We start from the raw sequence: 27,000 nt of genomic DNA on the forward strand, positions 1-27,000 counted from the left end.
GCTGAGAAAATAAGAGAAGCGAAAGGCAAAGGAGAAAAGGAAAGATATATCCATTTGAATGCAGAATTTGAGAGAATAGTTAGGAGAGACAAAAAAGCCTTCCTTAGTGATCAATGCCAAGAAATAGAGGAAAACAACAGAATGGGAAAGACTAGAGATCTCTTCAAGAGAAATAGAGACATCAAGGGAACATTTCATGCAAAGATGGGCACAATGAAGGACGGAAATGGTATGGACCTAACTGAAGCAGAAGATATTAAGAAGAGGCGGCAAGAATACACAAAAGAACTATAAAAAAAGATCTTCACGACCCAGATAATCATGATGGTATGATCATTTACCTAGAGCCATTCATTTCTGGAATGTGAAGTCAAGTGGGCCTTAGAAATTATCACTACGAACAAAGCTAGTGGAGGTGATGGAATTCCAGTTGAGCTAATTCAAATCCTAAAAGATGATGCTATGAAACTGCTGCACTCAATATGCCAGCAAATCTTGAAAACTCAGCAGTGCCCACAGGACTGGAAAAAGTCAGTTTTCATTCCAATCCCAAAGAAAGGCAATGCCAAAGAATGCTCAAACTACTGCACAATTGCACTTATCTCACACGCTAGTAAAGTAATGCTCACAATTCTCCAAGCCAGGCTTCAACAGTACGTGAACAGTGAACTTCCAGATGTTCAAGTTGGATTTAGAAAAGGCAGAGGAACCAGAGATCAAATTGCCAACATCTGCTGGATCATCAAAAAGGCAAGAGAGTTCCAGAAAAACATCTACTTCTGCTTCATTGACTATGCCAAAGCCTTTGACTGTGTGGATCACAATAAACTGTGGAAAATTCTGAAAGAGATGGGAATACCAGACCATCTAACCTACCTCTTGAGAAATCTGTGTGCAAGCCAGGAAGCAACAGTTAGAAGTGGACATGGAACAACAGACTGGTTCCAAATAGGAAAAGGAGTATGTCAAGGCTGTATATTGTCGCCCCGCTTATTTAACTTATATGCAGAGTACATCATGAGAAATGCTGGGCTGGATGAAGCACAAGCTAGAATCAAGATTGCCAGGAAAAATATCAATAACCTCAGATATGCAGATGACACCACCCTTATGGCAGAAAGTGAAAAAGAACTAAAGAGCCTCTTGATGAAAGTGAAAGAGGAGAGTGAAAAAATTGGTTTAAAGCTTAACATTCAGAAAACTAAGATCATGGCATCCGGTCCCATCACTTCATGGCAAATAGATGGGAAAACAGTGGAAACAGTGACAGACTTTATTTTGGGGGGCTCCGGAATCACCGCAAATGGTGACTGCAGCCATGAAATTAAAAGACGCTTGCTCCTTGGAAGAAAAGTTATGACCAACCTAGACAACATATTAAAAAGCAGAGACATTACTTTGCCAATAAAGGTCCATCTAGTCAAAGCTATGGTTTTTCCAGCAGTCATGTATGGATGTGAGAGTTGGACTATAAATGAAGCTGAGCACTGAAGAATTGATGCTTTTGAACTATGGTGTTAGAGAAGACTCTTGAGAGTCCCTTGGACTGCAGGGAGTTCCAACCAATCCATCCTAAAGGAATTCAGTCCTGAATATTCATTGGAAGGACTGATGCTGAAGCTGAAACTCCAATACTTTGGCCACCTGATGCGAAGAAGACTCATTGGAAAAGACCCTGATGCTGGGAAAGATCGAAGGCTGGAGGAGAAGGGGACGACAGAGGATGAGATGGTTGGATGGCATCATCAACTCGATGGACATGAGTTTGAGTAAATTCCGGGAGTTGGTGATGGACAGGGAGGCCTGGTGTGCTGCAGTCCATGGGGTCGCAAAGAGTTGGACATGATTGAGGACTGACCTGAACTAAAACATATATGTGTATGTCTGCATACATTCCTGTCATTTGAAAGGCATTTATACAATCCCTAAGTATGGAATGCTTTCTATAACTATTATTTTGCATTTTATGCCCTTTTAAAACTGTGTTTTTCATATTTCTAGTTGAGTTGAAATTGTAATTAGTGCAAATTTCTAAAGTTCATACTCTGGTAGGGAAAGAGTGTTGCTGTTTGTAAGAATCAGAGATGACCTTGCCCTTGCTCTGGGGAAACAAAAGATTGTTTGTTCATGGTGAATTTATTCTTATGACCAGCAAAAATATTTCTCCAGTGCTTCAGAGTCTCCTCTCTGGTACTATGAGTAGGCAACTTTGGTTAGTTGCTCCCACTCACATCTGAGCAGGGCTGCAATAACAGCAAATGGTCCTTGGAAATCACAGTCGCATTAGGCTGCTGTTCAAATAGCTTTTAGGGTTGAGATAATAGGAGGCATTCCTAATAACTGGTGACTCTGCGAGACCCTGCCCAGAAGGCCTCCAAATGGCAGCACACAATTTAAATTTTAATCTGGAAACAGTGGAAATGATGAGATTCCAGCTGGGGACCTTCTGGTCTGAGGGCCAGTGTTCAGCCTCCCCATTAGATGCCCCAGAGGTTCGTTGAGTCAATGAGTGAATGCCCTCACTCTTTTTACTCTTTCCCATGCTCGGTGACGTCTTCCACCCGACACCCCAGACAGAAGCAAGTTGCACTTCTTTGCTTCCACAGAGGCTTTATTGGAGCTGATGAAGCATTCCCACATTGCTGTGATCCAACTAACACATTTGTGCCTGACATAAGTGGCATGATAATTTCATCTTTCTGACAAGTGATAACTTTCTAAACTTTTTTCCTTCCATGTGCTGGGTGGGCTTTGGGACATACGTATCCCCTTTAATCTTCCAGTGAAAGCTGGCAGATGCATGCCATGGGCAGGAGGAAAGCACTTTATTTTTTCCTACAATAAGCAATAACCTTTAGTATAATAACTCAACACAAGTTAAATAGCTAAAGGGAACATTAGTGGGACCCTGTTGGCATAGAAAAGAACAGCTGGCCATGTTAGTAATCACTGCATGTCATTACTTGGGAAGTCCACTCCCAATTCTACTACTGACTTGTATTTCCTGAGTGTTTAGGCAGTATATCACATGACAGATGAGAAAGTATCATAAGAGAACATTGGAGGCAAAACTCTAGATATTGATATTTGGCAATGCCAGATTTGGTTTCCAATAAGCAGAAAGGAAAAATATCTTACTAACTGAAATAAAGTTGGCAAGAAAATTTTGAAGACTCCTGTAATATCCCTCTTGTATCTCTGTCTAAAGCATTTTTAATAGGAAATTTTTTATCCCCAGTGTATGACAAGGACTCCCAAGAATGGTGATTTGTCTCTCAGACTAAGAGTGTGAATCTAACGAAAGGATGAACATTAGTGCCTGGAAGCCTGGAATTTTCAGCTGCTTCCACTGGGCTCCATTAGAAAACCCATTCCAGCACCCCAATACCCTTGGCAGCAGAACTGGAAAGTTGTTTTGATTTTTTTTTTAAAAAAAACCACACACAGGAGCAAATTTCTGCAAGGTGGAAATGGGAATAAAAACCAGTGTTTTGGAATTTTTTCTTTGCAGATAGTCATCAAATGAGGTACAATATTTGCTAACAGAGGGTAATTTGAATTATCCACGGATAGTTCAAAAACACAAAGAGTTCATTACCCAGATATCTCTATTTAAAATAGATTTGCTTTTGTTCATCAGTGCAGTGCACATGGCTGGGAAATGGCAAAGTGCCAGAATGAAACTGCTCCTAATTTTCAGAGGAGGCCACCAGCTAATTACACAGACTGCAGGTGTGAAGAGAGAAGCTCAAAGTAATCAATAGCAGTAATTAATCTGCTAGACTGGAGCTAAAGAGCTAACAGCTGGACATCAGAAATGGACACATGCAACAAGACCAGCAATAATTACCTCTTTAAATATTGAATTTCCATAGCAACAATTAGGCTTATAAATAAAGTCTGGAAACCAAGGCTTTGAGGCATGACACTGCATGGCAAACACAACATTCCCCAAATCAACCCTTTTAATAAAACACCAACAATATGCTTGGGCCGGGTCGACCAGTTGCCAGGATGGGAAGAAGCTGAATGTAGCTCCTCTGGCCTCAGTTTTCTTGGCAGTCAGCCACTGGCTCTCAGACCTCTGTTCTGAGTCACAAAGATGGCCCTAGAAGTTTGCTTTGGGCACGAAAGAGAGCAATGCCCTTCCATGTCACCTAGCACCACAGAGCTACCAGCTATAAGACATATTTCTCACCTGTGAAATGTGTTCCTGTTTTAAAAATCACAAAACCTCTAAGCAGAATGTTTAAGGTGCTGGAACCATCACTCTTGAAGAAAGTAAGGGTTTTTTTCAAGACTAATAAGACAGACAAGAGCCCCAGACATTGAGGCCTTTGTGACTATCCTTTACTTTATAGAAAGAATAAAGAAAACTTCTTGTTAGTGGGTTTTGTATTATTTGTCAGTCAATGGAAAGGGGGAAGCTAGTTGTTATTAATGTGAACTAAATGCCTGACACTACGATCTTCATCAATTTGAAGCTATTATCATTTTGTCTGATGAAGCAAAAGAGGCAGAGGGAGGCAAAAGACTTGCCAGGACCCCATAGCCAATAGAGGGGAGATGAGGGGAGATGGGAGGGCCATAATTTGAACTCAGCCCTGTGAGTTTTTAAAACATTTTAGCAAAACACTCAGACATCTTTGGGAAGGAAGTATGTTCTCCAAAACACTGCAAATTATTGTTGTGATTTGAAATGCAATTTAAAATATGCTATTTATATTCTATCACTGCCACAGAAAAATTAGTGATAGTTTGATTACTCAATAAATATTTGTTTTATTTTCTTTCATGCTTTCTCATTGTGATGTTAGCTCACAACTTTCATATAAGCATTCCATAGAAAAATATGATGAACAATAATCACCAATCATTTACTTAACCAGAATCAAACAGCAGAGAAACTCTGGAGTTAGCCAGGCACATTTCATCTTAATCATGTTCAAAATAGAGCACTTTTTATTGAGATACTATTCTCCACAAGGCACTTTTCATGCATTATCTCATTTAATTCCCATGATAATAATATTATAAACTATACAATATCATTAATGCCCATTTATACCTAAGGAAATAAGGCTCAGTGAGATCAAGCAATATTCCCACGGCTACGTCTGTCAGTACAAGTTTTCTTGAGTTAGAATTTATAGTCCATCTATCCTTTCTCTCCTTTCATGCTACACCCCTTATACACCTTCTACTAATTTACTAATTATACTGACACTTTTTACTAAATATGACTTTGTACTTTGGATCTCAATTTTCTGCACTTTTATAGTAAGATACCTATTGTTTGGGCTTCCCTGGTGGCTCAGTGGTAAAGAATTCACCTGCCAATGCAGGAGACATGGGTTTGATCCATGGATTGGGAAACTCCCCTGGAGTAGGAAATGGCAACCCACTCCAGTATTTTTGCCTGGGAAGTCCCATGGACAGAGGAGCCTGGAGGGCTACAGTCTGTGGGTCACAACAATTGGACACAACTGAATGACTAAACATAAGCCTATTGCTTAAGAAATAATACATGAAGCGAATATGAAGAGGAGCATTTTAAGAGGTGCAATCTCTTTTACAAACACAAGTGGTAGTATTCTTCTGTTGATTTAAAGTAAGACAGGGAGGGCTGCTGCTGCTGCTGCTAAGTCACTTCAGTCGTGTCCGACTCTGTGCGACCCCATAGATGGCAGCCCACCAGGCTCCCCCATCCCTGGGATTCTCCAGGCAAGAACACTGGAGCGGGTTGCCATTTCCTTCTCCAATGCATGAAAGTGAAAAGTGAAAGTGAAGTCGCTCAGTCATGTCCGACTCTTCGCGACCCCATGGACTGCAGCCCACCAGGCTCCTCCATCCATGGGATTTTCCAGGCAAGAGTACTGGAGTGGGGTGCCATCGCCTTCTCCAAAGACAGGGACAGTGGCAGCATTTGGCTTAAAGAGCATATGGTTAAGAATTTAGACCTTGAAATTAAACACAGGGCTTGAACTCCAGTCCCTGCAGTTGGTAGCTCTGTAATTGTGGTTACTCAATCTCCCTGTAAAATGTACATAATAATGGAACCTGCAGAGTGTTGTTATGGGCTAAGAGAGTTTAGGTGCTTTGCACAGACGTGGTATATAAAAGGAACTCCTTTACCAGTGAAATGTTACTGTTGTGATCTGTCTAATCTCTGCTATCTCATCCTTCAACTCTTTATTCCAATCACTCCTAATTATTTCCACCATCGCTAATCCAGTCAAGGCCCTTATTCCTCTAATCATGCCTTCTTCATCTCCCCATGCCTGGCACCTCTAGCACGTTGCCTACACAGACCAGGAGAAGGCTGATTCCTGCTGCTGCGTAAATGTGGGGATGAAAGAAGCACAGCAGTACCTGTACATAAGCACACGTGTAGACCAAGACTCACCCAGATGGCTTCAGTACGACCATAGACTGTCCCTCAGCAAAACAAATTCTAAAACAGCCAACTCTGGGAAGACTCTCTGAGATTGTATCACAGTGTCTCATTCCAGAGGGTCTCAGTGAAACTGAAGTGAACCTTAGGAACATGCTAAGTCTAGGTACACAAACTTACCTTGTACAACACATGGAGATGTATATAAACCTCAACCGGTCTCAAGTTAAGCTGTTTTGCAACTGCCTGTTCAGTATAAACACAGTATACTCATACACACCCCTTTTTACATTAATTCCTTACTCTCACCATTAATTGTGGGAATTTGAGGTGTGTAAGCAATAATGACACATATAGGAAAAGGGACTATATTCTAAAAATTTACGAATTGAATCAGCATATTACTTTCATATTAATCTGTGCCCTAAATAATAAATGTATATTATTTTACCAAGCTAATTAAAACATGCTATTTTTTTACTTCTCTCAGAGGCTGTATCAGAAAACTGAGTGAACAAAGGATACTGTTCTAAATAAGAGAACTAGTTTTATATTTCTTCACTCAAGTCTTTAAAGTACAAAGTATTGATTTGTTCAAGACATTTCTATAGATAAAAACACCTCAGATCACCTCAGGTTAAATATAATTCCAGTTTTATATATAAAAATAATGGGTGGTTCCTTTATAAATAATAAAGCCACATTAATTTGCACAAAATCGCTAATTCCAAATTTGTTAATTGAATAGGTACTTTGCTAAAGTTTAATATCTAAACTATCACTGGGAAAAGATGAGTAAATCAATAGCATTTGGAAGGAGAATACTTGCCACCAAACTCCTCATGTCTCCATAGATGGCAGGCAGACTTCCACTCCACAGTCCAAAAAGGAATAGTTTTAAAGGGATACCTCCAGTCTCTCTGTCTCTGTGAGAAGAGAAGCAATTTAACTGGGACAAGAATTAAGGGGGATGGAGAAGTAGACAAAGAGAGAAATAAACAGTGAAGGTATGCAAAGCATAGTTCCTCAAGGAAAACTCTATCTAGTATTTAGTGGCAGATGGATTTTGGAAGAAAGACGAAAGTAGATCCCAATAATATAGCATGTAATTTGATCTAAATATGATATTAAGAGAAACTTGTTTTCCATAGAAGTTAGCAAAGATTGTGTAACAATGTTAAACATCAGAGATTCTCACTTTGGGGAAAAAAAACAAAATTCAAGTCAAAGAAAACTGAAGGTGGCTTGGTTGCCACACTAATTCCAAAAGGAAATGAAGTATCACTGGTGATCCCCTACTCTGGCTATCCTTTAGACCTATGGCTGGTAAACTATACCCATTCATCAAACTCACGGCTCCTGCCATTTGTTCTTTATTTTATTCTTTGTTTTTGCTTTTCTGCTTCTTAAGTATGCTTTTAATCTACTTCACTATAGCAAAATACACACAACAAACGTTGACCATTTAAGCCCCAGGACAGTTCAGTGGCATTAAGCACATTCACATTGTTGTGCAGTCAGCACCATCAGCCGTCTCCAAAATTTTCTCATCATCCCAAACTGAAATTCTGAACCTGTTAAATGATGAGTCCCCATTCCCCCCTTCCCCAGTCTCAGATAACCATGATTCTATCTCTATTAATTCGACTATTCTAGGTACTTATCATATAAGTGGAATCACACAATGTTTGTCCTTTTGTGTCCGGCTCACTTTTGTAATGTTCTCAACAATCATTCATGTTGTGATGTGCGTCAGAATTTTATATCTTTTTAAGACTGAATATGTTACATTTTATGTATATGCCATATTTCGCTTATGTGTTCATTCACTCATGAAAGATTTGCTGCTTCTACTTCTATTTGCTACTTCTACTTCTGCTGCTTCTAATTGTGAGTAATGCTGCCTTGAATATGGGTGTACAAGTATGTGTTCGAGTCCCTGCTTTGATTAGTTTGAGTATGCATCTAGGATGAATTCTCTAGCTCATATAGTAATTCTATGTTTAATTGTTTGAGAAACCTGCTGACTGTTGTAAATAAAGTTTTATTGGAACACAGCCATGCTCATCTGTCTATGTGTTGCCTATGGTTACTTTCCGGCTACAATGGCAGAGTAGAGTGGTTATAACAGAGAGCGCATGGCCCACAAAACCTGAACGGTTTCTTGCCCTTTACAGAAAATGTTTGCCAATACCTGCATTATATCTCCAGGCACTTATAAAAACTACCAGATGTCTGGGCATTCTCACACACTTTGAATCAGAATCTCCAAGGGAAGGAACTATCAATACAAGGCTATATTTCATATATTCTTTGAAAATGCTTCTAACACAGCTAGTCTCTGAGTTGGCATTTGGGGGCCCCTGAAACTGGTAAAAAAAAAAAAAAAGTATCCAATTGCCCTAAGTTTTAGCAAATATAGAATTCGGTGAATCTCAGCATCTAATAAACTCGCTAATGTACAACTAATCCTTGAAAGCATGTATATTGAGGATTCAGCTCAAGCTAAGCTTGATTTAAAACTTGTGTCTGAAAGATGAACATTCTGAGAATTGAAGTGAGCCTGATTTGGGACTGATGTAACACATACAAGAGGAGGTATTTTAACGGCCTCCCTCTTATTGATCCATGTAATCAGTGAGCAGAATTTCTTCATCTCAGTAGTCTGTCATATCTCTTTTAACTCAGCATCTCTGAACCTCTGACCTATCGACGGCTTCTCTACTTTTCAATCCATGCTGTTTTGTTTTGCTGTGTGTTTTTCTGAGTCTGCTCATTGATTTCACGCTCCTTTCTAGGGAATCTCAGGTCTCTCAGTTCCTCTTAACATTGGTGTGTGTTCATTTTTGAGATCACAGAAGTAAAGCCCTACCTATTCTTTCTTCTTTCTGATGTTCTTTTTCAATTCTTACATAAGTTTATAGAAAATATCACACCACTGTGGACTTGTGAGCCAAATCACAAGTCAACCCAGATGTCACAGTAATAGCACATACCATATCCCATTGAAGCAAATACAATTTTAGAATAATCTCTTACGATTATAGAAGTAAACATAGCACAATCAAAGTGAAAGTGAAAGTCACTCAGTCGTGTCCAACTCTTTGCAATCCCATGGACTATACAGTCCGTGGAATTCTCCAGACCAGAATACTGGAGTGGGTAGTTGTTCCTTTATCCAGGGAATCTTCCCAACCCAGGGATTGAACCCAGGTCTGCCTCATTGCAGGTGGATTCTTTACCAGCTGAACCACCAGGGAAGCCCAAGAATACTGGAGTGGGTAGACTATCCTTTCTCCAGTGGATCTTCCTGACCCAGGAATCAAATCAGGGTGTCCTGCATTACAGGCAGATTCTTTACCAACTGAGCTGTCAGGGAAGCCCAACACAATCAGAATCACTCTTATTTCGGGCAATATTCATTATGAATTAATAGTATAAACTAAGATATTAGATTTTTTTTAAGTATCATTAAATAAATGGACTGGAGCTATAATTGACTAGGGCTAAATCTTGGCAGCAGCATATAACCAAAACCAGTCAGCAATTACATGAAAAATGTACTTTAATATGCATTTAGTCAAGTTAACCAATATCCAATATGGCCCCTATTAGGCACTAAAAAAACAGAAAGGAACATAGTTCAGTGATCCTCAGCCTTATTGAGAACAATCAGAATGTCAGGATTTTTGACAACATACTAACAGAGCTGGAGCTCATCCACCGTACATGTGGTCATCCTTCATAATGATGTACATGCTAGAGTAGATCGATGAACTTCCCTGACCGTGACTTTTTTTTATTATCCTACAGGAAAGCTCTTACATGTTCCAGAAGCCAAGCCATCTCTCTTGATTTCCGAATGGTGCTGTACTGTTACCTAATGCAGCCAGCTGCACCCACTCGGCACTGATTTACATCAGCTCAATCCTCACCCATCAGACTGCAGTACACAGTTGTTCTTGTTCAGTCACTAAGTCATGTCCGACTCTTTATGACCCCATGAACTGCAGCACATCAGGCTTCCCTGTCCTTCACTATGTCCTGGGGTTTGCTCAAACTCATGTCCATTGAGTCAATGATGCCATCCAACCATCTCATCCTCTGTTGCCCCCTTCTCCTCCTGCTCTCAATCTTTCCCAGCATCAGGGTCTTTTCCAATGAGTCGGCTCTTCGCATCAGGTGGCCAAAGTATTGGAGCTTCAGCTTCAGCATCAGTCCTTCCAATGAATATTCAGGGTTGATTTCCTTTAGAATGAACTGGTTTGATCTCCTTGCAGTCCAAGGGACTCTCAAGAGTCTTCTCCAGCACCACAATTCAAAAGCATCAATTCTTCAGCACTCAGCCTTCTTTATCTCACATCTGTACATAACTACTGGAAAAACTACAGCTTTGACTATACAGACTTTTGTCAGCAAAGTGATATCTCTTCATTTTAATATGCTGTCTAGGTTTGTCATAGCTTTTCTTCTAAGGAGCAAGCATCTTTTAATTCCATGGCTGCGGTCACCACCCACAGTGATTTTGGAGCCCAAGAATATAAAATTTGTCACTGTTTCCACTTTTTCCCCACCTATTTGCCATGTATTGATTCTCAAAGGCAGCAAATATTTTATAGCCCAGTTAATTGTGGATGGTACAGTTATAAATGGCTTAAGTATTTTACAGAAAAGAAGCAAAGTCAGTGTTTAACCATTTTTTCCCTTCATGACTGAGGTTCATTTTCTTGAACTTCAGTTACTGTTCTAAAGCCCTCAAGTCCATCTCCAGTACTAAAGACTAGTTCCAATGGCCCCAGTTTTTGCACTTTTAAAAATGTCCTCATTCATTTTCAAGTTAGCAGTTATCTGTCTTTCTTTTCAGATATGGTGATATACTGGAAAATCCATAGGCTCTTGTCACTAATTAGCAGTATAATACTGAGCAACTTTATCAAATTCTCTGAGCCTCAGTTTCCCTACCCACAAAATGTGAATATTAAAACTTCATTAAAAACATTGACAGTTTTTTTAAGGTTTAAAAATTAGAATTTAAGGTGTAAAATGCAGGATTAGCATAAGCACATCCTCCCAAAAAAACAACTATTACCAATCTTTTTACTAGCCTTGCTCAAAATACCGCATTAGTCTCCCCTCTAATTTTTCTATTCATATCCTGCTCCTTTCTGCATGTAACCCAATTTCAAACCATTATCAACACTGCTTGCTACAGGTGTGGCTTTTCTATAGCATAATTCGGCTTCATTTTCTCTCCTGCTGAAAGTCATTCAATGGCTCACTAACACTATCCCAAATGTATCTCCACCTGCAATTCCCTGAGAGGGACTGTATTATTAATAACTTCCTACTGTCATCATTAAAAATTACCAATTACCAAAACCCACAAATTTATTATCGCATAGTTATGGAGTCAGAAGCCTAAAGTCAAGGCATGCATTTCTTCTGGTGACTTGGTAAATTCTGTTATCTTGCCTTTTGGAGCTTCTCAAGTCCACCTGCATTCCTTGGCTCCTGGCCCCTTCCTCCAGCTTTAAAGTCTGCAGGACAGCATTTTTATCTCTCTCTCTGACTCTTGACTTCCTTTCTGTCTCCCTCTTCCACTTTAAAGAATCCTTGTGATCACACTGCATATATCTGTACAATCCAAGAAAAATCTCCTTATCTTAAAGTCAGCTGACTAGTAAACTTCTCCTGCAATTTTAATTTTCCCCTGCCACACACACAACATGTCCACAGGATCCAGGGAATAAGATGTGGACATGTTTGGGAATGAGGGAAGGACATTATTCTGCCTATGACAAGGACCATGTTTTGCCTTGTCCCTATGCCTTCACACATGCTGTTCTATCAAACTATAATGCTCTTCCCCTGCTTTTCCATCAGAGTCAATCTCCTTTCATCTGAGATGCAAACCAAATGTCAAGTATCAGCTCGTTCTGTAAGCTCTCATACACCCTAACTCACTCCAGTATTCTTGTCTGGGAAATCCCATTGACAAAGGAGCCTGGCGGGCTACAAAAGAGGGGCTGCAAAAGAGTTAGACACAACTTATTTACTAAACAACAAATTATTTAATTAATGCATACCCATTGTTTTTTAGACATAATGGTATTGCACATTTAATAGACTATAGTATAGCAAAAACTCCCCTGGTGGCTCAGATGGTAAAGCATCTGCCTACAATGTGGGAGACCTGGGTTCAACCCCTGGGTCAGGAAGATCCTCTGGAGAAGGAAATGGCAACCCACTCCAGTACTCTTGCCTGGAAAATCCCATGGACAGAGGAGCCTGGTAGGCTTACAGTCCATGGGGTTTCAAAGAGTCGGACACGACTGAGCGACTTCACTTCCATAGCAAAAACATAACTTTTATATGCACTGGAAGACCAAAAAGTTCATGACTCACTTCATCATGATACCACTTTATTGTGGTGACCTGGAACCAAACCTGCAATTTTTCTGAGGTATGCCTGTATTCAAAGACATACTATTTGAAAAGAAAAAACACTATGTGATTTTGAGCCACTCCTTTTTCTGATAAGTTCTGTATATTCCCCTGAAGGAAAAGAAAGCAAAATTTTATGTGTCCTTATTAAGCGGCTTTGTGCTGTGAAGCAGAAATCATCTCAGCCTCTGAGGAGCTACTTCTCTCTGTTGTTGCATGACTGGCTCATTAAACTTTAGTGCTTGGGCCCTAGCTTCTTATCCCTGGGCTCAGCCCAGGAGAATATTGGGACTTACCAAAAAGAAAGGCAGGTTCCCACCTGTGGAAACTCTCTGAGGCTGTACAGGGACAATATCTACTTCATGAGGCCTCCACAGCCAAGACTTTTGCCAAATTATCTAATTTTTTTTTTGCCAATCTGTCTGTTGCCAAACTAAAAGCATCAATAGTGATTTCTGAGAGGAAAAAAATGTTAAATAAAACTCAAAATGGTTGAACGCACTACATCTTGCTGAAAGGAAGCTGTCATCTGCAATCAGTATAACACTCATAAATGAACATTTCATAATGTCTGCTTTCCCTCCCAACTCCCAAATGTTAGTGTAGCAGGCTACATACACAGGGAAGAAAACTGCTTTTAAAGTTCATGCCTGTTTAACATTTAAAGGCTTAGAGCAGGTTTAAGAGCATAGTATTTAAGGTGTGGTTTATAATATTTGCTAAAATACTATTACTGCCTTCTTGCTTCTTATACTAAAAAGAGAGTAACTTGAAAATATTTTTAAAATATAGAATACAGATTGATTTTTTCCAATTATAAATAGATACGTAGAAAATTGCATGAGATAGAATACCTACTTTATTTAAATTATTTACATTTATATAAATTACCTATTCCTGGGTAACAAATTTCTGCAAACTTAGAGGCTTAATATATATTTATTATGTCTCTTTTTCTGTGGATTATGAGTCCAGGCACAACTTAACTGTGTCCTCTGCTCTGGGCCCCTAAAGTAGGACCACATTAGGGATACAGAATGATGCAGAGATCCTGGGAGAGAATGATGAGTCAGCATGGGGAATCAAGGTGTCAGAGCCATGGTCTCATCTGGAAGCTAGACTGGGGAAGAACCCATTTCCAAGCTTACTCAGGTGGCTGGCAGAATTCATTTCTTTACAACAGGGCCAAGGGCTTTGGATTAATCCAGGGTTTTATCTTCACATTTTACATATCTTCTCATCTCTTCACTAGAACATTGCCTTTGGCTTATAGATGCATCACTGTAATCTCTGCTTCTATGTTTATGTTGTTCTTCCTGTGTGTCTGTGTCCCAATTTCCCTCTACTTGTAAGGACACCAGTCACTGGACCAGGGCCTATTCTAATCCAGTAGGATCTCATCTAAACTTGCTAACATCCACGCAGACCTTATTTCTAAATAAGGTCACATTCACAAGTCCTGGGGATTAGGACTTCAACATATCTTTGGGGGGCAACACAATTCAACCCATAACAGGGAAAAACTACTTACTGTATACTCCTGGGCCCTAAAGTCAGAGTAAAGTGAGTCGGAGTTGGGGTAAAAGGTTAAAGTAGGACCACATTAGGGATGTAGGGTGATGCAGAGATCCTGGGAGAGAATGAGGAGTCAGCACAGGGAATCATGAGTGTTGCTGAGACAAGAGGTTTTAATTTTAGATAAAACTGGGTTGGTTCTCAACCTCTTCAGAAGAGGATAGGGAACTAGAGGTTAACAGAAAAAGGAGAGAGAGGCAAAGGAAGGCAGTTATATTAAGGTAACAAAAGTTAAAGTTTAGACTAATTTAAAGAAAATAGAGGCCAAAGCTTCATGAGCATTAAATATAAAAATTCCAAAGCAATTATGTCTATAATGCTATGCCAAACTGTTCACATAGAAGATCAAAACTGTATCACTTTGTAAAAATGTGAATGTAGTTTTAATGAGTCACTGAATAAACACGATCTCATGAATTACTCTCATTTTTAGCATACTATTTGCTAGCAAATCAGTCACAAGATAATTGTACACAAACAGAAGGGGCCAAGGAAAAACCCCAGGCACTGGCGATCTAAAATTGTGGAAACTACAAATGAGTAAAACTTTTGTTCTTCGGATTACTTATACTTGAAATGATGGCTTTATTCGGTCTTTGGTCTCCCTTCATTTCCCTTTGATGTCCCCACAAATCAGTGACAGCTACAGAATTTCTGCTAGGAAAGCACTTTTCCCCCAAGTGATCTCATATTGTCTGAGAGAATACTTGGAACACTTCTTGATATGCAAAAAAAGGACCTTATTTTCAAGTGCCTCAAGCCAAGACAATGATTGCATAAATCATGTGACACAGAATAGAAATGGGAGATAACTACTCTGTAGGGTTAAAGTTTGAAAATCAGTGCCAGAAAATGTTGCCACTGATCTTTGGAATCTTTGGAACAAAGATTTAACTATATATTTATCTTAATCCTTGATGCTGTATTTTCTACACTAAGTAAAGCAGTATGAAAGAAAACCATCATCAATAGTAGGATACAGTGAAAGGTAAAGAGAGAAATGGACACTTGCTCCCTTCATGACAAAAATAAGTAGAGGTTTGTTAAATGAATTTGTAATGTGTGGTTCTATTCCATTACATTCTTTATTATCTTTCTTCCTCTTTCCTTCTGACCAAAGTATTAGGGTTACACAGTCTTTACTACTGGTTCTGTGAGACGATGGATCTGAGGGGTACAAAGAAGACTGAGGCATAGAGCCCCACTGGATGGAAAGGCACATGAAAATGATGTGTTCCTACCTCTCTATAGTCAGTAGATAACATGAGTTGCTATGTTCCAGAATCATGACCCCCAAGTTTACCAGTTGTTGTTTAGTCGCTAAATTGTATCCAGTACTTTTGAGACCCCATGGACTGAAGTCCACCAGGCTCCTTTGTCCATGGAATTTCCAAGGAAAGAATACTGGAGTGGGTTGCCATTTCCTTCTTCAGGGAATCTTCCCTGACCCAGGGATCAAACTCAAGTCTCCTGCTTTGGCAAGTGGATTCTTTACCACTGAGCCACCAGGGAAGCCCAAGTTCACCAGCAGAGGTTGGTAAAGTTTTTTACCACTTTTTATTCTACAGAAACATGACAGGAAGGCAATGTGTTCTGAGAAAATAAAGTCCTTTCATAGAAAGGAGATGTTCATGGTCAGTATATGAGAGGAGGCTCCCATTATGAAATGACCTCCCTACTTTAGAGAATCCTAGCAATCATGGGAAATAATTGTTGAGATGAGATTTGTGCTTCAAGAAACAGGGAGCTTCAGTGAAAATAGGCTGGAAAACTCTATCAGGAAGGCTTAAAGATTTACATCCAATGTTTTCAAAAGATTCCTTCTTCCAGACTGATCTCAACATTCTTTGTTCACCTTGAAAGAGTAGCACCCTCAACCCACTGCTTGTCCAAGCCTAAGCACTTACAGTCTCTTTTTTGTCTCTGTCCCTGAGCTGAAGTAGCCATTGACCTTCGGAACAACAGATTCAATCGTCCTGTCTTAGTCCTGCTCCTACTCAGCCACTCTGCTATATTTGCTTCTGTTGGTCTTGTCCTTCTTAAAACTCTCTCCTACTTACCCTTCACTGAATTGCATCACCTTCATGGTCCATGTGTCTCTGATCACTTCTCTCTATTCTTCAATTTCTTGTCCTTTCCCAAGTGAAAATATTTACCCTTAAAGTCTTCATTTTGCTTTTTTCTCACTCTATTTATTCTTCCTGAACAATGTCACATGTTCTCACGACTTCAATTATTATTATTGTGTGTTTGGTCTTCTACACTGTCTCCCTAAGCTCAAGTTCTCCAAGTAGCTCTAACCTGAATTTCCAACTGACCGCTCTACATCTTTAATGTCCCAGAAGCACCTCAAAACACTAGTATAAAACTGAGTTTACCTTAACACCGCATATTCTGCAACTCCTTTGGATTTCCCTCTTTTCCTCTCCCCAACATCCAACCAACTGGGCCTGGAGATTGCTCCAGTAGAGTCCCTTGTTATCATTCCCACCGACATTTTACTAGTTTAATCACTAATTGTCACTTACATAGGGAGTTGCTCGATCCCCTAGTGACTTCCCAGCCTCCAAAACGTCCCTGCTCTTATCTGTCTCTTACATCGTTTACAGCCCCTTGGATTCGTAGTTCAGTTGCTAAGTTGTGTCCGACTCTTTACAACCCCATGGACTGCAGCACACCAGGCTTCCCTATCCTTCACTATCTCCTGAAGTTTGCTCAAATTCATGTCCATTGAGTAGGTGATGCTATCTAACCATCTCATTCTCCCCCACCCTGTTCTCCTTTTGCCTCCAAACTTACCCAGCATTAGGGTCTTTTACAGTTAGTCAGCTCTTCGCATCAGGTAGCTGAAGTATTGGAGCTTCAGCTTCAGCAACAGTCTTTCCAATGAATATTCAGGGTTGATTCCCTTTACGATTAACTGGTTTGATCTCCTTGCTGTCCAAGGGACTCTCAACAGTCTTTTCCAGCACCACAATTTGAAAGCATCAATTCCTTGGTGTTCAGCCTTCTGTATGGTCAACTCTCACATCCGTATATGACAGCCCCTAGCTGCTCACAAATTTTCAATGCCCTTCCTCACCTCCAAGAGAAAGAAAGATGCCTCACCTAAGAACAAGCCACATGATGTTATCCCAAGCTACCTGCCTAAGTTTCTTTTTCACAATTGCCACCCAAGATCCTATACTCCAGACCCTCCCCCAGCTCCTACAACTTCATCTCTTAGCCCTTCTTCCTTTGCCCAAATTTCTATGTCTTCTCTATCAGAGCTTATGCCTTCTTCCAAGGTCAATATCAAAGGTAGTTTTCCTCATGAAGGTCATCTTCACCCCACTCACACTTAGATATGAACATTTCTCTTCGAATCACCATTATAGTCTGAACCATTTCCTTTCTTATGGTAGAGTGTATTAGCTATTCCTTTTTTAATAGTACATGTTCCATTTTTTTTCCTTCAGTTGATGAGATTCAAGCCATCAGGAAGATAAAGTTCCTGTCTTATTCATCTTTGCATCTCCAGAATCGAGGCCAGTTAAAATGTAAGAAAATCAAACCTGCTTTTCTCTCACAGAAATGAAAGTTAAAGTAAACAAAGGCTAGAGGCTTTTGTGGATGCTTTCAAATGGCATTTGGATTCATAATCGTTTTCTTTTCTACATGCAGAAATATAATCATTCCTCTGTCTTGTAAGACAAACTGTTATCCCACTGATCACAAAACTGAAACTAGTTACCACTTTGAAAAACCTTAAAATGGGATGAAATAAGGTAGAAAGCAATGGGGTAGCTTTTTCAAAGACATATCATAATACATAAATTGCTATATTACTACATAATCAGGGTGACACATTTTCCTAATCAACTAAAAAAAAATATTACTTGGGCTACTAGAAAAGAATATACAATATGCACTCTACTTGTAAGATTTTCAAATCCCTAAAAATACTACTCATTAGAGGACAGCATTTTTTCTATTATGTTAGGAGTTCAGGCTCACATCAATAAATATATTTGTGTTGTTTAATCTGGATATGTGAATAGTTCCAAGCAAAATCATCCATTATACTGGTACCATATTCTTCCCCCTCCTAAAATTTAACTGTCAATAAGATGCCTCAGACCTTCCTTCAGGACCTTCCATGATACAATATTTTTTTTTCCTCTTTTTGGCCACACTATGAGGCATGTGGGATCTTAATTCCCTGATCAGGGAGCAAACCAGTGCCTGCTGCAGTGGAAACATGGAGTCCTAACCACTGGACTGCCAGGGAAGTCCCAATACAATCTTAAAATGGACAAATTTTTGCAACAATGTGAATAATCTTTGCACACAAGAGGGACCAGCAAGCCTGGGGAGATGAGTGAACCTGTTCCTCTGGACCTGATTGCCTGGCTGCAATCTCATTTTCCATCACACTTTATTTAACTTTTCTTTACTTATATCACATAAATTAACTCAGCAGCCATGCAGAATAATTTTGCTTCATTTAGATCTAAATTAATGAGCGTGATCACAAAGCCATGTGTACAATTTCAATGAAGATACACTATAATTATTCTATTGTACGGGTTAGCATTTCAGCCGTGTATTAATGTATTTTGAATGCGTAATATATGATGCTTTTGTGGTCTTCTGCCATAACACTCTACTGAAAAATGTCCTCCAGTTAAGAAATCCTAAAATAAATTATTAAACACAAAAGAAGGGAGAAGAAAGGGGAAAAAATTTGAAAGAACAAAGAAATGACAAAGGGAGAAGTGCACTCCCAGGAATTCATTTCCTCATATAAATTTTATTTCCAGATCGCTTCATTAAGTCATGCATTAAGTTGTGCAACAATAGATCATATATTTTTTTCTCAGCATTTAAGTGAGGGGTTTTGCAGAGAGGGAACTCTGGGCATTTGAGCATATGTAAGAAATGGAGAAGAGAAATCACAAAAGAACATAGGCATTTATGTTTCTGCAGTCAGTCAAGAGTTATGCCAGTAAGTATCAGCTTGAGACCATGAATTATTTCTGCTCAGGCCATACAGTTCACGGATCCCTGCTCAGGGAACACTACACCCTTAGGGCAGGCAATTCTATGTTTTTAGGATTAATCCCAAACAAGACAATGTTTCAGAAATAGACACACTCTCTTTTTGAAGAGCTTTTAGTCATAAAAAGTCATTTTTTTTCTTCCCGACCCCTTAATGCCTTCTAACCCCCCTTCCTTTCCCCTCCTCTACAAAAGGTATAAAACAGTGCTTCCACCTGCTAACACTCACAGACCAATAACTTTAATTTTTGGCACTTATTTACAGGCTGAATAGACCCATCCACACCTGCTTTCCCCTTAATTAGCTGGCTATCTAAAGGCTGCAGATTGGAGGCTGCCAGCTTCCTGAACGAAGAGGAAGATCATTTAGTTGCTTATGTAAGAGAAATGGAGGTGGGGAAAGGAGGAAAAAGGATCTTTATTTTAGAGAAACCAGAGAGAGAAACATTAGTACAAAAGGAGGAATCACTCATAAAGAATAAGGGAGCAATATGTACATGTTATTACATTATATATATATATAATATATACATAATAATATATGTATAACATATATTATTATATATATGTTTATTTTTTAAGTGACTCAAAGCCTGAAAAATAAACAACAGCCCTACCTGGCAGTGATACAGTCATTCCTACTTAAGAACATCTGAAATCTTCCAAGACATCGAATTTTTTTCCCCATTTATTACTTAAGATGGCACCCCACATGTCCTCAAAGAGGTGAAGTGACCCCTAATAGAAGAAAAGGAACTGAGTTGGGGCCAGACGTTCCCAAGGCTCTGGACGTCACTCTGCCACTGACCCACCTCTAGAATTTGGAGGAACTGCATAACTAGGGTGTCTCGGAGTCCTCATCTGTAACGTGTGGGAGCAAATAAGATGGGCACCAAATCCTCCTTTGACCTGAATATCCTGCTATCATTTCAACCCCTCTCTTCATCAAGAACTACCACTGAAGCAATGCAAAGAGGCAGAGAAAAAAAAATAAAATAAAATAAAGAAAAGAAGAGTGCATTGTAAAACTTTGTCGCTTTTTACCTAAATGGAATGTGTGAAAAGTTTCAAACCAAAACAGGTGAATTTTAAGGCTTAGGGGAAATTTTTATGATGATCTACTTCAACCTTCTCTCATCACAAATACGAAAACCAAGGGCTACAATGATAACTCTCCCAGGATCACAGAGAGCAGTCAAGACTAGAAATCAACTTCAACTGCCTCGCTGCACAAATACCTGGTGATCTGGTGGTGAAAAAAAAACTCTAACTGTACACACTTGTGGTTAAACTTGCACTGAAATACAATTACACCGTTAGAAAAGCAGAGCACGCTGCTAGCTAAAATTTAGGCACAAGTTTATCTTTCCTTCAGAGTTTATAGTCTCTTTATATATGCATCGGGTGCTCAACATAAATTTGGTATAAATAAAAATGTACTCTCCAAAGGCCCTTCAAGATGGATACTCTATCTGTATGCTCCAGATATGCTGCAAGCATGGTGCTGGACCCCAGCCTTTCTCTGCTTCAATCACATAGATAGGTTCCACTGCCTTCAGGATTATTATCAAACTCCTCACTGTGACCTGAAGGCCTTCGTGACCTGACCACTGCCTCACTTCTGCAGCTGTATCTCCACCTGTTGCTCACCCCCAGCCACTTGTATCTCTCAATCATACTGATCTAGTTGCAGTTTCCCAAGGACAGGCCTCTCTCTCTTGTTTCTCCACTTCCCCTCTCATTTTTCACCGGCACTCATTTCCTATTCATCCCTCAAGTTCTGTATTTCGCATCACTTCTTCCAAAAAGCCTTATATTTGACCTTTCTACAGCCAAGTTGCACTTCTTAGGTGGTTCTAGCAGTAAAGAACCCACCTGCCAATGCAGGAGACATAAGAGAGGCAGTTTGTTCCCCAGAGGAGGGCATGGCAACCCACCCCAGTATTCTTGTCTGGAGAATCCCATGGGCAGAGGAGCCTGGCGGGCTACAGTTCATGGGGTTGTGACGAGTCGGACACGACTGAAGCAACTTAGCACACCCTCACGCACAGCCAAGTTAGTTGATGCTGGTGCTTACATCCACCTGGTAATTACTTTACTATATTGTACTTGTGTTTCATTCATCTATCTCTCCCACTACCCAGGAAGCTTGCTAAGAAAAGGAATTTTCTTCTTCTCCATCAAATGCCCCATAGCACTGTGATAGATGCTCGAAAAATGTCTGTCAAATAAATTAATATCAAAACAACTGAAATTATTACTACATTACCGTGAATTCCTGCACTCATGGATATTTTAAAGAACTGAACATGTGTCCTTACATTCACATAACAAAGGGTCTTTTTCTTTAAAAGTCTTTTCTTTTATACTCATAGACCCATTAACTTTCCCAGGATACTTCGAGCATCTTCAAATTTATGAGATTGGCTAACTGAGGTATGAATGCAGGGCTGTTGGCTAGGATCACCACTGAAAATTTACTATCGCACTCCAGTCTTACATAATACTCAATTCCAGTGTTCCCCGGAAGTCTACTGAAGAGAGTGCTTAGGAGCTAAATCCTGGAGCCCAACTACCTGGTAAGGCTGTGCTCTGCCACTTAATATAACCTCAAGCAAGTTGTTTCACCTCTCACTATGCTTCAATTTCCTCATCTGTAAAGTGAGATAATCGGAGAAGGCAATGGCACCCCACTCCAGTACTCTTGCCTGGAAAATCCCATGGATGGAGGAGCCTGGTAGGCTGCAGTCCATGGGGTCGCTAAGAGTCGGACACGACTGAGCGACTTCACTTTCACTTTTCCCTTTCATGCACTGGAGAAGGAAATGGCAACCCACTCCAGTATTCTTGCCTAGAGAATCCCAGGGATGGCCGAGCCTGGTGGGCTGCCGTCTATGGGGTCGCACAGAGTCGGACACGACTGAAGCGACTTAGCAGCAGCAGCAGCAAAGTGAGATAATATTATTACCTATTTCATAGTGCCATTGGAGTTAAATTATATGGAAATTACATACGTAAAAATCTTATAACAGTAGGAATTGTTCAATGCTTGCTTAACATTTTTGTGATGATAATGACCACCATAATCAGTATCCCTAAGCATTTTATATGTATTATCCCATTTAATCTTCACAACAACTTAATAAAGGCAATATCATCTCCATTACAAATTAATACATGAAAACTTGTAATGTCATTATGTGATTGTAATATCATTGTGAACTTCTAGATGTTGCAAGAGTTGTTAACTGTAAATGTCAAGATTCTACTATATATTCTTTCCCTACCTCACCTCTCTACCCTCTAAAGATAATTGCACCTCAAACATCCTCATTCTATTAAAGTTAACATGATTAAAATTAAGACAATTCTCTCAGTTACCCACAAGCACAAAGCTTTGAAATTATCTTCAGTGTCTCTCTGCCCAAGAGGCAACCAATTCTCTTCTTTAATATCTCTTGTATCCCACTCACCTTTCCATTCCTGCTTCTGCCCTCTTCACTCAGGTCCTCATCATCTGAAAACCAGATGGCTGCACATTTAATAACTTTTGTTCTTAGCTTTAAAAGCACATCAGTTTTGTAGAGAGGGAGGTCTACCTTCACGTATAAAGTTTTTCAATTAAACCAATAAAAGTCAACCACAAACTTCTCCCAATTTCTGTATCTCTTCTGAAAACCTAAACAAAAAGGTAAAATAAACCAGGAAAAAAAAAACAAACTCCATTCTAATGATTCCTACATCAACCACATCACACAGAAGGAGTTTCTGAAATAACCCAATCTGTCTGATGGGGAACGTAAACTCCACATCAATTTGACTTCATACTTTCCTAGTGACTTATTTGTGCTTGGTTTTTTCAGGATACTTTAGCAAGAAGAGGTGCCTACTTAGTGAAACAAATTAACTTCTCTTTCACCATTTGGTTTCCACTGTACTGATGGCTTTTTTAAGGCCTATTATGTTCTGAGATATCAATAAACCTTTTTTCTCTGCAGCTCTTATAAATAAACAAATGAAAAGAAAGATCTATCTCTGGTCTCTTATAGGGTTTGTCAGTCTTTAACTGGCTAAGACTCACCTCCAGTTAGATTTGTCTGATTCTTGTGACCTCTGGGTCATGATAAAATAAGAAAGGAAAACAGTTCCAATGCTCATAAGCTGGAGAGCATTCTGGAGAGCAATCCAAGGACTAATCTCTATGAGCTCACAACTCCAGGGAAGCCACAGTTTAAATTATTACCATAGCCTGACTATGTCCAATCTAATAGACCAAATCCTATTTTATCTTCTTGGAAATCACCTCAGAGCTAGAGATGTATTTGTATACCTTCCCCTGTATCAAAAAGTGCATCACGTGCAAAAAAAAAAAAAAATGTACCCAATGTCTGTAGACACTCAGTCTACAATTCAAACAGTACCTGTTGACCTTGTTAACTGCAAAATAAAGCGCACATTTTTAAAGATAAGCATCTCACTGAGGAGGCTTCCCAGGTGGCTCAGTGGTGAAGGATCCACCCGCCAATGCAGGAGACACAGGTTCAATCCCTGGTCAGGAAGATCCCCTGGAGAAGGAAATGGCAACCACTCCAGTATTCTTGCTGGGAAATCCCATGGACAGAGGAGCCTGGTGGGCTACATTCCATGGGGTCTCAAAGAATCAGACACGACTTAGTGACTAAACAACAACCTCACTGAGGGGTGTTCCTGTGCCACCTTGCCCCCATGGCTGCATTTAGAGAATTATAATGCCCTTGTTTAATAATGACACCTTGAATCCACATAACTTCTCTCCACTCTAGACTCGGAATACTTTTCTACAGATACAATTTTATTTATTCTCAAAATATATCTATGAACCAAGAGTAAATTGTGAAAATTGTGAAACCATGGAGTTAATCAGAACTATTTTCCCCAGATTTGAGCTTTAGGGCAAATGAGAGAGAAGGGATAGAAATTTGAGAGGAAAGAGGAACTTCTCTGGTGGTCCAGTGGTTAAGACTCCATGCTTCCACTGCAGGGGGCATGGGTTTGATCTCTGGTCAAGGAACTAAGATCCCACTTGCTGTGTGGTGCAGTCAGAAAAGAAATTTGAGAGGAAATAAAAATGGAAATATCTTTGTATTTAAGGAGCTCCTTTAAAATACATAAAGATAGTTTACTTGAAGATATATGTTTCCTATAAAATTATTGCATTTGATATAATGATATATTAAATTTAAAGAAAGTATAATCACATACAAAGTTATTATTGAAATTATTTAGCCTTTCTAAGCCAATATTTAAGAAGTAGAGAAATTCCTCCTAACATAGAAAACTAATTGCCTAATAGTAAAGAAGGAGAGAGAAGAAAAAATGAAACAAATAAGATATTTGGTTTTCTGGACTTAGTGTTAACTACTTTAAAATGTTTCATTTTCATTGAGTTTGCTGAGAAAAAAAAAAAGACAAGGAGAATCTTCTAGAATACTCCTTTTTGCCATGGATGTTCTTTAAAATCATCTCTTACTCTGAATTGTTACCCTCAATGGCCTGAGTCTTCTAGTGTTCTCTTCTTTACATCTCCACAGTCTTTTGAAAAGTATCCGATGATTTTAAGACTACTGTGCTTCAAAGTGTCCCAATATAGGATATTTAGAAATGCAGACAAATTACTTTCATGCTGCAAAGTCAGTTCAGTCTCTCAGTCATGTCCAACTCTGAGACCCCATGGACTGCAACACGCCAGGCTTCCCTGTCCATCACCAGCTCCCGGAGCTTGCTCAAACTCATGTCCATTGAGTCAGTGATGTGATCCAACCATCTAATCCTCTGTCATCTCCTTCTCCTCCTGTCTTCAATCTTTCCCAGCATCAGGGTCTTTTCCAATGATTCAGTTCTTTGCATCAGGTGGCCAAAGTACTGGCCAAGACTATACTTTCAGGGATCATTTGTATAGTTCATGTTGCAAAAGATGAAATAAAAACCAGATGCAAGCAAGCAGAGAACTCAAGACTGGGTCATGCGGAGGGCTTGTTGCAGAAAGCCATGGATGATGTCACTTGACAAAAGGCCTGGATATGTGCTTTATTCTGCAGTAAGACAATGAAATCTTTTGTTTCAAATCTAGTCAAATATGGTAGCAGCTTATTACCCCCAACTCTGCTTTTGAAAAGGATACTACTATAGATTGTTCCAGATCTCTTCTGTTAGCCCTAAATCCATCCTGTACTTTTCTCCACTGTGTACAGATCAGTACAGGAGGCTGACGTGTACAGACCACTCCATCAGCAAGCTTCTCACACTCTGGCTTCTGGTTGGGTTCTCTGGGGAGAATCCATTAGAGTAGACAGGAAATCGGAGAGTAGACAGAAATCAATGCAGACTACTCCATCAGCAAGCTTCTTACACTCCCCAGTGGGAGAACCCATTAGAGCAGACAGGAAATCAGAAAGAGGAAAAGATGAAGCAGGCACCTCAGGATGGATTCAGTCCTTAGACTGAAGGTCGCAGCCCCTGTCAAGTAGCCCTCTCCATGTATTTCTCTCTCTCTCAGGGCTCTGAGAAGTCCTCTTCTCCTCAGTCATTCTGAACTGTACCTTGTGGTTTGTCTACAATCTGAACACAATGTTGTAAATAGCTCCCTTATTAAACACTATTCAAATTGCCCAATTTCCCACCAGGACCTTGACTGACACAGATTGTATTCAACTCCCTCTCTGAGAATGAATCAAGAGGATAAAGCCATAACTACAGATTCAAAGTCAAGAAAAAGAAATCCACACAGAAGGCACGGCATCCATGTCTGAGAAAATAGCGCTGAGCTCTGAAAGCTAGGAAGTGCCCAATTCATCTTTAAATGTTGTTCTGAAGTGAAAGTGAAAGTGAAGTCGCACAGTTGTGTCCAATTCTTTGGGACCCCATGGACTGTAGCCTACCAGACTCCTCCGTCCATGTGATTTTCCAGGCAAGAATACTGGAGTGGGTTGCCATTTCCTTCGCCAGGGGATCTTCCCAACCCAGGGATCGAACCCGGGTCTCCCACATTGTAGGCAGACGCTTTTACTGTCTGAGCCACCAGGGAAGTCTCAATGTTGCTCTCAACAGTCTGCTTTTAAAATAGAATGAACAATATAACGTTTCCTAACAAATAAGACACAAAATAATTCTAAATAAACGTCTTTAGAAATAATTGAGTAGAATTTAAATTCTAGGTAGCAAAATACAAAATACTTGTCCTAATGATTTTTATGATTCTCAAATATTTTTCCCATCGAGTACTACAATACTTCCAAATATTTCAAAGGGAAATAGAAGAGAAATTTTGAAGTTTTTTTTCCTCCCTCCTTGCCCCTTTGTTTTGTTTTTGTTTTTTAAGCTTTTCTAATTCTAAATAGACAGTCATTTTTAACTTCAGTTGAGAACTGGGGAAGCTGAGGTATGCAGAGATGGCACAGCTCACCAGTGTTGGGAATAAACTTCCATCAAAGGTTATCCAGCTCTTCCTAGAATTCATACCTCTCAGTCTACCTGCTGAAAATTATGTGATTATCGTGACTCAATGATAA

At 39.7% G+C, this 27,000-nt stretch overlaps 1 protein-coding gene across 3 annotated transcripts in view; it reads right to left on the bottom strand.

Moving 5' to 3' along the window:
- The window catches only part of LOC145516678 (uncharacterized), a 744,489-nt gene that overhangs the window by 612,086 nt on the left and 105,403 nt on the right, over positions 1-27,000 (bottom strand). For 2 of the 3 annotated variants that reach the window (XR_014061653.1, XM_081518078.1), the window contains exon 5: positions 7,224-7,320. The exons of the other annotated variant lie outside the window; for it this stretch is intronic. Coding sequence is in view for 1 of the 2 variants with exons in the window: in XM_081518078.1 (XP_081374204.1) it covers positions 7,224-7,320 (97 nt within the window). In the remaining variant the exon portion in view is untranslated. The remainder of the gene's footprint in view (positions 1-7,223; positions 7,321-27,000) is intronic. 3 annotated transcript variants of the gene reach the window in all.

The sequence above is a fragment of the Giraffa tippelskirchi genome, chromosome 8 (genome assembly GCF_054371585.1).
Source record: "Giraffa tippelskirchi isolate mGirTip1 chromosome 8, T2T-mGirTip1v1.2.pri, whole genome shotgun sequence".
NCBI classification, from domain to species: domain Eukaryota; kingdom Metazoa; phylum Chordata; class Mammalia; order Artiodactyla; family Giraffidae; genus Giraffa; species Giraffa tippelskirchi.